The 18,295-nt window shown below is 34.0% G+C and overlaps 1 protein-coding gene across 3 annotated transcripts in view; it reads left to right on the forward strand.

The window, feature by feature from the left end:
- CSMD3 (CUB and Sushi multiple domains 3) overlaps positions 1–18,295 on the forward strand; it is a 748,293-nt gene that overhangs the window by 451,828 nt on the left and 278,170 nt on the right. For all 3 annotated transcript variants that reach the window (XM_050890742.1, XM_050890743.1, XM_050890744.1), the window contains 3 exons: positions 3,328–3,444; positions 10,352–10,567; positions 11,192–11,380. In XM_050890742.1, coding sequence (XP_050746699.1) covers positions 3,328–3,444; positions 10,352–10,567; positions 11,192–11,380 — 522 coding nt within the window. The remainder of the gene's footprint in view (positions 1–3,327; positions 3,445–10,351; positions 10,568–11,191; positions 11,381–18,295) is intronic.

Here is an 18,295-nt window from a genome sequence, read left to right on the forward strand (position 1 = left end):
TGCTTCTTAAATTGTCACATCATTTCTGATCACCGCAGTGCTGTAGAGGTGCTTTATACTATACATCCAGGTACTTATCTGTATTTCATACAGTCACTTCTATATTTTGATCTCTTTATTTTTTATTCTCTATTTTTTGTTCTCTATTTTTTGTTGTTTTGTTTGTCACTATTCTGAACACATAGTAATGGAGGGGAAAAAAAATTAGGCATGTCTTGATTCAGCTTCTCTGGTTGCATAACAAAGAAATTATTAGTTAGTGTGTTAGCAACACAATATTCCATTTTCCACATTAGAACACCAAGATAGTGCTTCAGTTATTTGCTTATGTATTCAATCTACTTTTAGTCTCTCCTTGCCTCTGTCTCTGTATAATCAGTTAAAGTGAAAGAAAGGTTCCTTGTAGAATCTGGAAAAATGTGTGAAGTTTATCTTTTGCTGTTCTTATTTTCATGTGTTTCTGTTTTCCTTTGCACTTTGAAAAAATGTCAGATACTAGTAGTGATATTATATGCTTAGGCTGTTTGCCATCTTATCAGGACCAGTGCACATTTTATATTTCAGAACTGTCAACTTGACTTTGTTTTGTAAAATCCTGGTCCCTTGATGCCTTTTTTTGCCATCTGCTAGCCTTCATAGAGTTACACTGAATGCCTGATGGCATGCCATAGATGTTTTGTCACCATTTGCTTTCCTGAAAGGTTTTCCAAACACCCACTGTAAAATACATTATTTGTTTGGGCTGTTTCCCATGATTATAAAAACTAATTGCATTTTCTTATTTAATAGGGCTGACCTAAGGAATGGACAAGGTAGCTAGTTACCATCAGAAGCCCCCATAACATGCTCTCGTAGACCTGATTCTGTTTTACTAATGTCTAAATATAACAAGATCAGGTGATAAACGGACAGTGATTACCTTCATTGTCTCTTCATCAGAGAAGTGAGGAGGAAAATTAGCATGCTGGGAGGTTATTCCCCTGTGGCAACAATTATGAGATTGGGCAGTTGTGGTCCTAGGATGTCCTATTTCAGCCTATGGTACTGGATCTGCAAATTTCCAGCTTACAACTAGGCCAAAAAGGCTAGAAAGTTGGCAGGAGAAATAGCACACATAAAGAAATCATGAGGCTACCCAGACAAATATTCATGTTTAAAATAGAAATGTGGTTAGTTAGAACAATCAAACAAATTTAGCTAGGCAAAATTGGGTGATCTTCATCCTAGGATATAGGATGAAGTTTCATTCCTGCTTTATAAGAACAATGTAATTAAATTTATACTTCTTTTTATTCAGTGCCCTAAAGATAGTGATGGTATGCAAGGCAGTAACCTCATTATAAAAAATTATTGACCTTTATCAGAACATTCCACAGTGCTACTGAAATGTCTGAAAAATGCATGTATTTCCTTGAAACAAATGTCTGCTTAGGTACAGGGTAAGACAGAAGGTACATTCTGGATATTCTCTCGATTCACTGTACGACTTGTCCTCAAATCAGTTTTGAATGTACTTCTACAAGCAGAAAATCATGACTGGTCAACATATTCATTCTCAAATAAATAGCATTAATAGCAAAAGCAAAGATAGGTATAACTTTCATGATTTACCCCATCAATGTGTAGTAGAAATTGTCATAAGTAGAATAAATACCAAGATATAGTAGAATAAATGGCACGATGTAACAAATTATTCACAACACCTTTCTCCTGAAGAAGTATGAAGATGTTGTTTGAGCACTGTTTGTATACTGAAAAGCCAAACTTTTCCTACCTTTGCAATCTATACTGTTGAGTGCTACGTTGGTAGCTGCTGCTGATGTTACAGGAGGAGAAGGAGCAGATTAAACCAGCTAGTGCAGGTTGGGCAGCCTCTCTTAGAAAGAGGTATTGCTCCTCCAGCCTGTGACAAGCTCTTTTCCTCACCCTTGCTGATGTGGCAGCAGGCTGGGAAGCACAGACACGAGCAATAGGTGAGCAATAGCTTATACGACAAGGGGAAGAGGGATTGATAGTTGTATCGACTGGAATTGCAGACAAGTAATTGCCATTTACCTATCTCCCAAACTACCTTTCAACAGCTTTAGCGTCTGCTAAAGAGAAAACCTTATTGTTAAAAATGGGAGTGCTGAGTACTGGCTTAGGTTAAGGTGCAGGCTCAGAGGAACTATGGTTGACACCAATAAAAATTCTGAAAGGACACCGGTTGAAAGCTTGACTACTTAAAGCTGAAAAGGGAGAGTTTGTGTTAATTGCTTTGAAAGAGCTGCTCATATGAAAACTGCAATCAACTTTGCTAAAACAGTCTGTGTTATTTGACTTAAATCTTGTGGCAGTAACAGACTTTACTGTTTTTTTGTATGCTGAAACATTTCTACAAAATAATTTTGATAATGCATATAATTAGGCTAAGAAAAATAAAAAGAATAGATGTTTTTAATCTTGAAGCAAAAAAAAAAAAGTAGAAATACTCATTTGTTTTATAATGTATGCCCTTCTGAGACAATCTATATTCAGAGAACTATGATGTAATAACTTTGCTTGGTACAGAGTTTTAATCACTGTTATTGATAAAAGATAATTCTAAGGTATAAGAGCCTCTTCATTAGTAAAAATTCCTCAATTAATTCAGTATTTCAAAAGCTCTGGAATGGAAAAATCACCATTAAAATGTAATGGTGAATTGTGAAGATATTCATGCCAGTTTTGTAATGATTTAATTTCTGTATTTGGTATTAATTCAAACTGTAATTTAATTTTTATATTGCTCAATTACTGATTACTTTTACAAAGTCACTACTGATACTATAGAAAGAGTTATATTGGCAATTGTTATTAGCACTTGCATTATAGATACAGATGCATATCCAATAATTAGATACAAGAAAGCATGTCATGCTTCCCTGCAATAATATTTTCAGTCAGTAATTCTTCAGTAGCGAGATCCACTCTATGCCATTTTAACTCTCCAGCCTTAGCTTCTGGCTAAAGTGATATTGTTTGGCTCCATATCTTCTTCTGCCTTCATCTTCCTGCTGAACTTACGACTTTCACAGAGTCTCAAGAAAATGTGAAAAAACAGCTAAGGAAACTCACTTTTCGTTTTCTTAGTACCTATTAAAATGCATGTTAATTATTCATTGATTGTATTTCTTTTCATATTCTGTAAAAATGGACTGTAGTTATATGTGGAATTGCTAAATCATTTGACCAACTATTTTTAAGTTGTTTTAAAGCCAGAAGTTTTTTAAAAATTGTTTTCTTATATTTTCTCTCATCCAAGTTTTATATTAGTTATTTTATTTTTATTTTCTTTGTTATTTCTAGCTTTATGTGGTGGAGATGTTAGAGGACCTAGTGGAACAATTTTATCCCCTGGTTATCCTGATTTGTATCCAAATTCGCTGAATTGTACATGGACTGTGGATGTTACCCATGGAAAAGGTAAATAAATCCTTTTTTTTTTCCACCTGTATATTTTTTTAATATATAAGTCCAGTATTCTGTGCTACATGTGTAGATCTAAGCTAGCAGCAATGAACTAGGAAGTGCGTTGCTGATTTTGGTTTTGTTTATTTTTATTGTAATAATTCCTACAATTCCAGAAGTGGACTAGGCCCTAATGCTTTCTACAAAACAGAAAGTCCCTAAAAGTTTATAGTCCAAGTAACGGATAGTTGGATGTGTGCACATTAATTCGTACAGGTGAAAGAGGATGAATGCTTTTTCTATGTTGATGAGGAAATGCCGTATCTTAGAGAGAGATTAGCTGGAAGTAGTCATTGATATTTAGACTTGGTATCAACAGAAGAATCTGAAGTGAAGACTTAAGTAAATATGTTGTTCATATTATGGCATAAAAAAGGAATGAAGTTAATGAGAGGGGAGTTGTTTAAAAGATTGCTCATTATGCTAAATTTTACTTTATGACTAGCTGTTGACAAGAAAATGTCAGAAAGAAAAGTCCTATTATTTTGAAGAAAAGAAACTGTTTCGGCTTACCAAGACACATTTTCAGGGTGGCAGCATATAAATGGCAGTTTAATATGCATTTGTGGATTGAATAAATAAAGTAGTTTAGAAATAAATGTAGAGGGAAAAGAATAAATAATGGAACCCAGTAAGAGAACATTTAGAGAGGTAAGAAAGAATTATATAATGACTGATCACAGAAGCTGAGGGACAGGAGACTTCTAAGAAAAGGGTGGTTATTTGTTGAAGGCAGATTTCAGGATAAAGATGTAATACTGGTTTTTACTTTTCTCTGAGAAAGGATCTTAATAAGAGTTATTTCAAAGAAATAAAAGACACACAGGAGAGGGTAGAAAATGCTTAGGACACAATCGGAAGTTGGAATTTCCAGGTAGCAAAATTTCCTTGAAATAGTGTGTTCTAGTTGCTTTCAGGTGAAAGGCTTTGGAACTAGATGAGAAGAGATGGGTCAAACTTTTAGATTTTTGTTGGTATTTTATTTTAAATATGGGAGTGACTGCATAGTATTCTTGTATGATGAGTGGAAAGAGCTAGAGAAGCATAAGAATTTAATGTTAAGGGAAGGAGAGAAATAGAGATAGGTGTCACAAGAGAAATTGAAAATAAATAGGGTGAGGTGATAAGAACGCAAAAAGGAGAATTACATCTGTAACGCTGGAAAGAATACAGAAAAAGGAATGAAGGGAGAAGAAAGAAGGGAAGTTCAATTCTGAATTTCATCAATTTTCTCCGTGAGGGCATGAAAAATGTGACAAAGTATGCTGATGAAGTATTCCTCTAAGAAAGATTTATTGATAACATAAAAATAAGACTTCCGTCACAGAGAAGTGTGCTGATCAGTGATCCCCTTGTTCTATTTTGTACAAATAGTGTGATAGTTCCTCATCTAGATGTTAAATCACTCTGACTGGATGTCCCATTTAAAACTCCTTAAAGTGTTAAAGTGGCAAAGTGTCTCTCTCAAAATTATTACTCCAGCTATTCCATAGTCTCTTTTTACTACCAAATGATGCCATTGTGTCATTATAATTTCCTTGTAAGTATCCACAGTGAAAAAGCATTGTGAAATTACTGAGCTTACATTGGATGCTACATTTGCCCTTGTTACCTCTAGGTATGATACATGGCTTTTAGAGTTCCAGGAATATAAGTTACTATGGCTCTTTTGCAAAGGAGAAAAAATGTGGGAAGAATATAACTGTTCTTCTGGATAAGCAAGAAAGACTGACAGAAAGTGTAAGAAAACTATTAGCCCTGTAGTCATTTAGTTTGCGCTCTATCTGAAAAGCCATTGGATAACACTTTCATGTTTCTTAAATTAAAAATGGGATTATGGAGGAAAGTACTTGGGAATTTTTTTTTTTTTTTTTTAGAAAATTAAGTAAGTTTTTTTGCGATTTATCTTTTTTCTTGAATCCTCAGCTAGAGAAGTACTTAAAAGTTGGGGAAAAAAAAAGCTGAAATTCTCAATGTGATTATATTTTATATGAGGCTATTGAAAAGAACAGCATATATAATGACACTCCCGAGAAAACAAATATACAGAAATAAAATATACAGGGAAAGAGAGTAATAGTATAAACATGCACATTTATAAGCACATATACACTGATACTTGTATATCCACACACATGTATATTGATACAAGCACAGTCTTGTTTATGTCAGCAAGTTTCATATGATCTTATAGAAGTGTTATTAAGGAAAAACATATTATTAAATATGAATGCTATGTTGTAATTTGTCTTGGGCATTTTGATTCATGCTGCTCAAAGATCTGCTGGAAACAATTTAAGAGTGAGGATTTGCTGTGAGAAGGAAATAGGAAATATTGTATGAACTTCTCATATTTTGTTCTTGTTGGCAAAAAGGTATTAATACTTTAAGCTCTGCCTGTAGTACTGCATGAGGAAGATAGCTCTCCTTTTATGACAATAAGTCACAAGCTTACTTAATTTCACTTTGAACTTCTAACAGTAAAGTTCTATGTCTGAGTAAGCTAGTCTATTAGGCCACTTCTGTATTTAATTGGACAAACACACATATCTTCAGAATATGAGTCATCTCACACTGAAAAAGTATCTAATGGGATGGAATGAACCATCCTCTGAAGGTGCCTATTTATCATCACAAACCCCGTCCAAGGGGTTCATATAGTCCCCAGATGAATCGTCCATGGGGAGACTGAGTGACTAAGTTTTAGACAGTTATCATTTGGGAAAATTAATCCCATACACATAAATAGGTTATTTTAAAGTGAGGGAGAAAAAAATTGTTCTGGAAATCTCATTTTCTGCTCTATTTCATGTCTAATATAATTCCAACTTCAGAATCTCAAGGAGTATCTTCTACTGGCCATTAACTAGATATGATTTTTTAAAAATAATTAAAGTTTTGTTAAGCCTTTTTTTTTTTTTTTTGACAAAATTTAGTAGTTTAATGTCAGACTGCCACGGAAATGTACGTAACTTGTAGCTCCAGAATACTGTGGGGTACTTCTTTAAACACAGATCTTTATGTTGCAACTTCATACTGCTATTACATAATAACAGGCAATTAAATACATATGTTTAGTTAAGATTTGTATTTTACATCTGGATATGTTGTATTGCCAAGAAAAACAGTATCTGTGTTTGTATATACTGTCTTAAATAGCATAATCTGCAATATAAATATATATATTTTAATTTTACTGTTCATGTGTATCTAAAGTTCTAGAATTCTGGAACGATTTTTCATTTGTGTTCATGTGGACCAGCATTATAATTCTTGAATGTCCATTAAAACTTGATATGATTTTATTTTATTTTTTAAAAATTTGTTAAATAGGGAATGGAACGTGCACTTTAAATATAGTTAAATGTGTCTAGTAATTGGTATTATTTATGAAAAGGAAAGGAAGCATCTATCATGACAATAATTATTGTATTTTGTCTGTGGTTAGCCTGCAATTCAATATATGGGGAAGTGAAATTTGTGGAGTATCAATGGTATATTTTAAAACATTTATTAATAGAACAGTTAATTTACCCATCCCCCAACAGTCTGGATTGTAATATCGAGAAATTACATTAGCATGTTATGTCTTCCTGTCTTCATTTCAAATTTTAAATATTTCCCTTATAAAGAAAGGGACATGTGAGGCAGAATGAGAAGGAACCTACCTGAACATATCTTTTAAAATTCTTCTCTGGAGAAGACACAATCTGTCACACAGCATATATTAATGTAATTAGAATACTTTCTGAAGAAAACTAAATCGTACAGCTACTGCTGGGATATACCTTGGGGTTTTGCTTAGAAATGTCATGGTGTCCTGGTTTCAGCTGAGTGGGGTTAAACCACGACACATGGCAATCTGGAAAATTGATTGAAACGTTCCCTTGAGTTAAACCTTGAGTTTGGTGTTTGAACAATACTCAGTGAAGCTCAGCTGCGATTCACAGGAATTCCATTATTTTAGGTTACTACCATAAAATTTTCTTCACCATTTCTGATTTTGTTGTTGCAGTATACATACATGCATAAAAAGGGCCAAAATTAATTTGGAGTGCAGTAAATGCAACAAATATGGCCTGAATTTCAGCCTCATTCTGTATATATATCACATTTTTCTCTTAAGAGCTCTCTTTTCATATCAGATCAACACTGTCTCCTATGTAAAGCTATGATAAAAAAATTAAGCCATTTAAGAGTTTATCAATCCCAAAGCTAAATTTATATGCATCAGCTCAAAAGAAATGTAACCTAACCTTGATTCCAAAATTCAGTGTGTGATTTTTGCCCATTTATTGTCACACAATCTAGGAGAATAAATAGGATGCTCAAAGCAGATGAATGGCTTTGCTCATATAATTATTAAATTAAGAATTTTTAAAATCCAGAATAGATTTCTTGGATTATCTAGTTTTATCCTATGCATAAAACAATTCCATCCTCTAATTTCTATATCAGTGCTACTAAGTAAGGGTGTGTTTATCTGGATCTACAAGCTACAGCAAGTCGGGCGGGGGGGGGTGGAGCTATAAGAAGAGAAGGAGGTATCTACTTGAAAAAGTTGAATAGTTCTTCAGTCTCTTTAAAGGGAAGCATAATCTAGAGGTCTCTAAGATCCAAGGGATTTCACTTGTTGCTTCCATTTGTATGTCCAGCTGGTAGGAACTCTAGGCATGTATTCCAAAGATGCTGACATGTACATACACATATACGGCTCGTCACACAGACTAACGTGGACGGAGACAGGTGTCTTTATTGGCACACACAGGAACACCAACAGCACTGAAACAGACATGAACAGCACAGGCAGCCAAATCCTATTTCTCCAGCTGAGCTGATGGGAACAGGAGTTTGCTAGGAGTGACACAGACTCACACACACACATGCACGTGCTCCCACAACCTTCCAGGTCCTGGCTGAGGAGCTGGCCCCCAGATCCCACTCCCTCCAGATGCTGCACCCCTGTGACCGATGGCTCTTTTTCCAGTTGTTGGCTCCTGACCTCATCCTGCTCACCAGGCAGTCCATACTAACGTTCACTAGTGGTCACATGTGTGCTCTCACTCTGGACAGAGGACACACTTACACATTAAATAATCAGGAACAGAATTTAAAAAGAATAGAGGACAGACTGTGGTGGTCAGGTGCAGGGATGAGTAAGAAAGGCTTAACCCTCTCCATTTTCCCACACTTTTTTCTCCCTTATCCACCATGATCCCTCCCCTTATCTGCATTTGGCCCTAAACATCCCACAAAAAGTTTTGCAGTCTTCAAATACCATTTAAAAATCTCATATTAAGTTTTACGTAATCTCACAAATTCCCTCAAATACTCCACAGTAATTTCTAATTTCCATGAGACCCTAGATAATCTTCTTTCTCCCATTCTAATCAGTTACTAAGTTCTGGTTGAACTGCTACAAGATTAGAGTGATACATTCAGTGGCCCATCAGTCAGAAACTTAAGAGTTCTGGTCTTTGTTAGTGTCTCCACTAAATCCTGCTCATTAAAGCTTGTGTATGTGTGTATATAATTTACTACTTCTCTCATTTCTTGTCTTCACTTTCTGTAATGAAAGGTCCTTGGCTAGGTATCCTCATAAACCAAGTGTCCTTACATTCCAGATATCCTTACAAGCTGTATTTACTAGGTGTGATTGAGTTGCATTAACATAAATGTCTAATGCCATTTGAGACAACCTCAGGGATCCAATGTATTGTAAAAAAAACTACAGGAGAATCGTACCAAGAGCTTCTAAAGTTGCACGTGAAGTCTAGAAAAGATAACCTCCAACACCTAAAGGGGCAATAGGTTCCTATGTGTAGACAACTGAGTCAAGCACAGTATATCTAGCTTCAGTCTTGGATTTTGTTACTCTGTTTGGGAAGTTCTTGGGTGGGTGAGGGAAGTAGGAAGGGGAGATATTTGTTTGCTTTTTGATTAAATTATGTCTACTATTAAAAATCTATTGTCCATGAGAGTACCTGAAGATCATTAATCTTCATATACTATGTTAATCTTCAATCACATGAATGGATCTTCCTAAGCGTTACATCATTAGATACACTTTACAGAGCCTGAATCATTGGTTTATAACTTATTTGATAAAACTGAAAATGCTATTACACTAGAGATCTCAATAATCACTTAAGCTAGCTAATGTCTCCTCCTATTTCTTTTTCTTGACTTTTCTGTGCATTCTACCCAAAGATCATGGTCTAACTCTTAGTTACAGAAATGCAGAAAAATTAATTTAATTGTCTGTCTTGACCTTTAAGTCTTTTTATTGCTATTGTGTTCCAGGATATAACTTCCTTTCTAGATGTGTGTTTTATATCTGATGGTTTGCAAAAAAACATACTGTTGACATATGCCACATCTTATTAAGAGACCTCCCTTTTTTGGGGAGAAAGTGCTGCTGTTACTGTATGTGCCATTAGAATACAATGCCATATATTTTATAACCTTCCCTTTCACTGCTGCTATGCAAGGATACTGGTGACTGTAAGAGATAAGGTTTACATTTCCCATTCTGCCATAAACAGTTTGCAATTTTGAACATATGTAGTGCATCACTGGATTTTACATAAAAATGCAAGCATATGTCTTTGAATTCTATAAATCAAGCACCCATATTTTGCAGCTAAAGGCAAAAGCGAAAGGTAGTGTCAAAAAAAAAAAAAGACCTTCTGCAAAGATATTTTAATACTAAAATCAGGAAATATACTAATTTTTAGAAAAATTGGATTATGTTCATTTTCTGAACCATGATTCATAATGAAATGCATGAATTTAATCCTTGGCTTAATTACATTGATGTTAACAGTGTGATATGTAAATCTAATTGTACTTTTTCGAATAGGAGTGCAGTTCACCTTCTATACCTTTCATTTGGAGGATCATCATGACTACTTACTAATAACAGAGAATGGCAGTTTCACACAGCCATTAGCACGTCTGACTGGCTCAGAGCTTCCGTCACCAATCAATGCTGGTCTCTACGGAAATTTCAGGGCTCAGCTGCGCTTTATTTCAGATTTTTCAATATCATATGAAGGATTTAATATTTCTTTCTCTGGTAAGGAAATACCTACAATACCTCCCACCTGAAAAAGATTTTTTCAGTATTTTATGTAAAGAGAAAAAAAAAAAGTTTGAAATTGAGGTGATTTTGAAGAATACATATACTGAATCATAAAATTATATAAGTTGTTTCCTAAACACAACAATTTCAAAGCAAGCAAACCTCTGTGCCTCTGTAGAGACATTTCTGCTACATGATAAATAACATGGCAGTAAACTGTAAGACACATTATCAAGCGAGGGGAGGAAACAGAACTAGTCTAATTTCAGTTAGCGAAATTCCAGATGAGCCCAAGTGTCAATTATTTAGGCTTTTATGCTGTGCCATCGTTTTCATTTGTTTTATGTACCTGGGACATTTATGACTCTTACAAGAGTGATAAAACATGTTGTGTCATGCATCTTAAAAACGTTGTGAATGTATTCATTAGTCTTACTTTTTAATGTAGCATAATTGCCAATTTAACATTCACGCATTCATTTTGTTTTTAAATCTGAAATCTGTATCGGTAGTCAGGTGGAAATACACAGAAATTACTAGACTGCAAGATTACAAATATGACTGATAGAAAACATATTGTTCTCATTCATACAAGCCGACTCGCTCTCTTGTTTTCAGAGTATAATCTTGAACCTTGTGAAGATCCCGGGATCCCACAATTTGGTAACAGAATAGGATTTAATTTTGGAGTGGGAGATATTCTGACATTCTCCTGTTCATCTGGATATCGTTTAGAAGGAGCTTCAGAGATTATTTGTCTTGGTGGTGGCCGACGAGTATGGAGTGCACCTCTGCCAAGGTGTGTGGGTACGTGGTCAGCTGCTTTCATTTGCTTGTATGTGTAGTCATTGTCCATGGATTTGCAGATTTACAGCATGGAAAAGCATGGTAATGCACCTCTTACTTTTTAATGTACTCTCATATTCTCCATATCTCCTTAGTCAAATTTATTTAATTTTTTCTTAATATATTTAGTATTACAACCATCAGTGGACTTCATAGTCTGTACTTGAAAGCATTTCAAATTAAGGGCACAATGCTTACTCTTCTTATTTTGATTAATAGGTTAGGAAAACTGGGTATAAATTTAAATCAGCATTTACCAGTTCAGATGCCTAATAATTGATTCTTTTTTTGTCAATGCAAGCTTCCAAGTGATACCTGTATTACAAAATTGTGTAAATGTAGTTAGAGCACTTAGACCAGAATTATTTCATAAAACTAGGTCCATGTATAGAAGTGCAGTCAACCTGGGCTTCCTATGTAAGTTAGAGAACCATATCCCCAGAATATCCTCAGAATATCCTCAGAACTGTTGTTTTGGTTTTAAAATGATAGCTAAGACAACTGAGAGGAAACAATTTCCGATGATTCCTAACACTCTCCACTCACTGTGGAGGTAACCTACATATGTAGCTTTGACTAGAATCTTAACTTTTAATGGCTAATGTTGTCTGAGCTGAATTCTTCCTAAATGTCTTGATTTTCAGTTCTGTTGAGAACTGTTAAAACAACAACATAAAATCTGTATTTTTTTATTTATTTAAGAGTATATGCTATATGGAAAGTTTATATATGAAAATATCTGTATCAATGTGCATTTGAAATATTCTATTTTTTTATACTAAATTGTATGATAGTAAAAGAAGAGTTTCTTTCAGAATCTGATTGTACAATAACTATTGATTGATTATGTGCTTGCTCTCATCCAGTGTTAGTTACTGTATCATAATTTTCATGTCCAAATTATTCCTATGCTTACCTTGGTATAGTAAAAGTTCTGAATTTGGCATATGCATAGGCGACATTTATGTATGTATCTACAGAAGAGATAGTTTAGAAGCTGAGTCATTGTAATGCATGAATAAAAGTTATTTTTGTGTTGGGGTTGATGAATTTTTTACCATAAGAATAATAATGAATGCATGCACAGTTATGAAGACAGGTTAAATTTTAGTAATATATTTCTGGAAATGTTAGTATACTGAAAATTAATTGGTAAATTATCAGTAAAGAAGAATTTACACAGAAGCATAAATGAAAAAATAATGTTTACATTTGTGTGTTTGGTGGGGGGAAGAGAAAAGCTGGAACACAAGGAGTAAATTATTTTCCTGTTAACATATTTTCTCCTTATCTTTGAAAATGAAAGATAGTCTCCACTAGAATGACTTAATCAGCCATTTTCTCCCCATAAATATTAAGCATTTGTCAATTTTGTGCTTAATTTATATGCCATAAAAATGAAATTCAAACAACTGGAGAGCAGACATTCCTGTTGACCACTTTTATTGGATTCAGAAATTTACATATCGTTACTCTTGCTCATGTTTGGCATTTTCTGACAAAGTGATTCATGAGCGTTAATGCTTCTGATACCATATACACTTTCACATACACACAACCTCAATTGAGAACCAACCACTGTTCATAGTATTTGTATTCAGTTTGTCAATACAAGGATACAATACAAGAAAGACACAGATAAACTGGAACAAGTTTGGTGGCGGGCCACCAAGATGATTGGAAGCTGGAGCACTGATCCAGTAGTGAAAGGTGAGAGAAACATGTCTTTTCAGCCTGAAGAAGAGACAGCTTCGTGAGAATCTAATGGCAGTTCTCAATAGCTGTGAGGAGATCATTAAGAGGATGGAGCAAGGTTCTTCACAGTGGTTTATGACAGAAAGATGAAAGGAAAAGGCATAAATTGAAATAAGAGAGTTTCAGACTGGAAATAAGTGAAACCTTTTCACAAAGAAAATGTTGAATAGTGGAACATATTGCCCAAAGAGGTTGTTTGCCCAACCATCCTTGGAGGTTTTCAAGATCAAACTGATTAAAGCCCTGAGCAACTTGGTCTGACATCAGGGTGGAGCCTTCTTTGAGCAGGAGGCTGGACTAGAGACTTCCTATGGTCCCTTCCAACTTGAATTTGCCTGTGTACTTGATCCTACATCCTCTTGATAGGTATAGTTGAGTCCCGTGGGTCATTGTATTTCTTCTGTTGTCTTAGTAAATGCTCATAACAAATACCTGTGCATTGTTACATATTTTAGCTCTCTACTTTCACCTGTGTCTTGGTCCTTTGATAGTACAAGTTTCATAATTTTAACTCATTCTGTGGTCTCTTCATATTTGAACCATTTGGTTTTCTTTAAAACAAAACCTTGTGGATATAACAACAGTTCACTACAGAATACCCTTCCACTAAGTGATATCAGTAAGACTGTACTAGTTGGTCCCTTTTGCCAGTGGAGACCTCCTAACAGAGTTTTTGTTGACGTGCATAATCAAAGCCTGTTTTGTACCCTCAATCACTGTCAATCTTCATGTCATATTGCACATTTGTGTAACTTCATGCAACAAAAAAACACTAGTATTCTGGATGTAGCACTGTTCTTAAATAATTTTGGATATTCTGAACACAAAAAATTATACTTACATTTTTGGACCACAGAAGCACCATATAGAACCTAGAGGACACCCAAAAACTTGTAATATTTGTTACAGACATGCTCAGGCTTCTCTAGACAGACAGCTCTGAGCAGTATAGGTGGACACCATACTTCACCATTTAGCCTGCAAGCCACGGATCTCTTCCAGGAGTGGATGCATTTAGCAGTGTAGACACAGGTAATGTGACCAAAGTGCTTCATTAGCATATGATAAAAGTGCTTCCATTCACATGTTGGTCACAGTTCTTCTAGTCATATGACAGGATATAGTGTTTGTGGCCTTCAGAAAGAGTATGGGAACAAACAGGGTGTCAGAACAATTGGTGTTATCTATGACTGGTTCCTAGTTCGCATGCTCCTGATGTTTAAGACTCTAAGAAGCACAGAGGTTAGGACCAATAAGAATGAATTTTTCTGGTGGTGTTCATATGTCATTCATTGGCTGCCAATGGACTTTACAGTATATTGAATTACTAGTAATCCTGAACTGGACTAAAGTCAAAATTTGAAAAGTCAATGGAAACATAAATATCTTGTGAAAATTCCTTAAACAGGAAGAGACTGAATTTATTAGATTAACAGTATTTTACAATAATTTTTTTGTTTCCAATGCTTAAAATTCAGTGTGATTTGGATTATCAGATCCCTTAGATTGCTTGAAATTTGCCATGCAGTTAAATAAAATAATCCTTCTTTTGGTAATACATGTTTATATGTTTATGTATTCATTCTCTATTTTGGTTATACCTATCTGTTATTTTCTTTTCCTGAGAATTTGATAAGATTCATAGCTCATTGATTTATTTTAGAATTAAACTTAACAGATTTTACCAGAAGTTTAATGCAAAGGTGACTTAAATGTGTTGTAACCTTTAATTTACAGACAGAAAATAAACAATTATATGGTAGCTATGGCAATACACCTAGTCTATGAACTAGCCATTTCAGATTCTCAATGAGTCATCACAGAATGATCTTCTGTCTTTGCTGTGTTTCTGGTGCCACATACTGAATCAAAAGAACAAGACCAGCAACAGAAGGCACATTCGCCAAATGTGAGATAGGTCTGCTTGACATGGTGCAGAGATTCTTGGAAATGCATACTTACACTAGATTTCCAGTAGATTGAGAATGTTTAAGAGTTAGTAAATATTCTCTCCATAATATCTTCAAGTACAGACAAAAACAAACAGTACCATCTTTATTTCTGAAATTAGCTTTTATACCTATTTCATCATTATGCCATGCATATAATAATGGCCAACTGAAGGTCCAAACTACTATCCATACTGTCAATATCTGAAAATTCTCAGTCTGTATTATTACTCTCTGACTTATTCCCAGTATGGTTTTATTTGCTTTGCAAACTGACGAAATAACAGATTGTGCTCTTCTGTATATTCATCTGTATATTAGGAAAACATCACATGTACATAGCTGGGACATTTTTTAACTGGCCAAAACTCTAGGTAAATTATCACTCTTCCCATCTCCCTCTTTTACCCTGGGCAGACATAACAAAGAGCCCATCAGTTAAAACAGTCTTCTTCATGGGTCAGAATTTCATGTCAGCATTCACCCAATGGTCTAGGTCCTGAAAAGAGAAATAATAATTTATATTTTTCATGAAAATTACAGAGAATTAGTGGATAAAGAAGAACTCACTAACTTTTTTTTCAATAAAAGTTAAGAAACTTTCATGTGAGATTCTATGAATTTGTTTCATTAAAAAAAATTTGTAAGAAGAAAAAGTTTGTTAGCAAAGTGAAAAGCATGCATGCTAAAAATAGATCATATAATTAAATTAATGTTTCAAATTTTGTATTAGTTCTATCTTGCTTTAATACATTCACTACTGATCTGAAAGTGAACTCCAGGATAGCAGTTGATCAGAATAGTTGCAACCAGAAGAAAACTTTGAAAAACCTGAGAGACTTAATAAGCTAGATGAATGAACAGAGAAACTGTATGTTAAAATAAATGTAAGGTTGATAAATACCGTGAAGGAAAAACAAAAAAAGGAAAAAAAAGAAGATGACTCATTGCAGTTACACTTCTCAGGAATTCTAAATTAATGGCATTAACTTAAGAAATTGATTTAAGAATCACTGAAAACAAAATAAAAATGATATGGTAATTCATATAGAAAACTGGGGACAGAGACTGCTTGCAGTAACTTGTAGTTTCACCTGAAATATTTCCAAATCAATCTCCATAAAAATACTGTAGAGCTGGTAGGAGTTCAGAGAACGGCTAGGAAGAAAGATAATGAGCTTGTACACATTTTAATATAAAAAGAGAGGTGATGGAAATGTTCTCCTATAATAAATGGCAAAAGTAAACTAGGTCAAGAGATTCAATTCTCTTTTCCATTAATGCAAGAAAAAGGGCCATTCAGCTGAAAATAATACTTTAAAAAAAAGTAAAACTCTTAGAAATAAATAATTTTCCCTTCAACATTAATTAAATTTTGGAAATAGTTCTGGTCAACGATATAAAGAAATTAAAAAAGCAGTTGTAGATGTAGGTGGATAACAAGATTATTCGGAATTCTTGCCAGAATGTTTATCAAGCATCCCTTTCTGGATACAAAGAAGGCCAATGTGCTAAGTCCGGAAACAGAGTAGCCAATCATAATAAATGTTAAACCAAATAATTTGCCAGTGAATCAGAAGCAGTCTTTCCTCTTCTTACTCAGAATTTGGATAAATAAATGATATCTATTAATTAATATTATTATTCAATTTATTAAGATATTATTTTTCAAAACTTAATTTGAAATTAAGATTTAATAAATGAAATTTTGAAATTAAGGATTAATAAATGAAAAAGTAAAGTTCAAATAGCAAACAAATATTTGTTATTGAATTTTTAAAGCTGAACTGCTCAATTGATGGCATTATCTGAATTCCATAGGGCTTGAAGTTGTGCTGAAACAATTTTTATAACAAGTTTTTTCTACAAATGCAGAAATATTTTCCATATTTCTGTTTATTTAGCTGTTTCTGTTAAATGACTAATAGCTTCAAAGTTGATAAACTGTTACAGAATTAATACTACTATTTGTAAATCCTGATGAACATGATAATTACAAATAACCATACTCACTATTTACATGATTGGTAGAGGTTCACACAAATACATGTGTATGTCTTGTTTATATATCTGTACAGCATTCCTAATATCCTAAAGTTACCTTTATAGTAAATGTATGTATTCTCAATATAGTTAAAAGATTCCACTATATGATTCAGCTCATTTTGGGGTAGATGTCTGTAGTCACTCATGAATTATATCACTTGTGTTTCCAGCATATGTATGGTAATTTTAGTTAACTAACAAACAATGTTAACATACTGTTATTGTTTTGTTTTGATTTAGTTTGGCTTTTGTTGGCATCTAAATGAATATTCCTTTTCAATACATCTAGAGACATGTAATGAACAATATTGTAAAAAATCATAACAATAATTGAGAAACTGATCACATCATAATTCAGTTCTGAAAACTTTTATATTTATTTAAATATACACTGTCATGATTAGCAAGCAGTAATATCAAATACTTCGTCCTATGAAGGTTAGTGCTTCTTTAAGCAAATAACGAAAAATGGGGAGGGGGGAGGTTTTATTCTTGGAGGAAGAGGTAACTGTTGAAATCAAGTATATTTAATGTGATAAGTCTTTCCACTTCTCTCTTTAGCTGCTTCCACATGTTGAAGACTGATGCCTTGTTTTGTATCAAAACATATCTATTGCCAGTCTGTTCAGATTTGTGGTCTTTCTTGCCTCTTGCCTCTGAAATTTCTATACTTATCCACTGACCTATGCTTTGAAATGAACTCCCTAAAGCTCAGTACATTATTCAAATCTGAGGCCTTACCACTATCAAACAGAAGAGACACACATAGTACTCACATTTATGTATCTTAATCTCATGTTGTTATGAGGAAGCCAGCCATACTGGTGAGCTGTTCAAAGTTTTTGATGAACTGTTAGTCCTTACATCTTTCTGTGCAGTTGATTATAAATCATAAAACTTTTCATTTATTTTGTTGAGTTTTCCTCCTGCTTATTCAGGCAAATTCCCCAATTTTTCAAGCACATTCAGAAGGGCATGTTATAGGAGAAGACAAAAGAAAGAAAAGAAAAATAGTAGCAGGAAATTTTGCACTATACTAGTTTTTTGAGACTGCTTTGTTTAGTGCTGCATATTTTTAATAGTCTGAATAGTCTATGAAATTCCTATGAAATAGTCTGAATGTTAC

Source organism: Gymnogyps californianus, chromosome 2 (assembly GCF_018139145.2).
Source record: "Gymnogyps californianus isolate 813 chromosome 2, ASM1813914v2, whole genome shotgun sequence".
Lineage (NCBI taxonomy): Eukaryota > Metazoa > Chordata > Aves > Accipitriformes > Cathartidae > Gymnogyps > Gymnogyps californianus.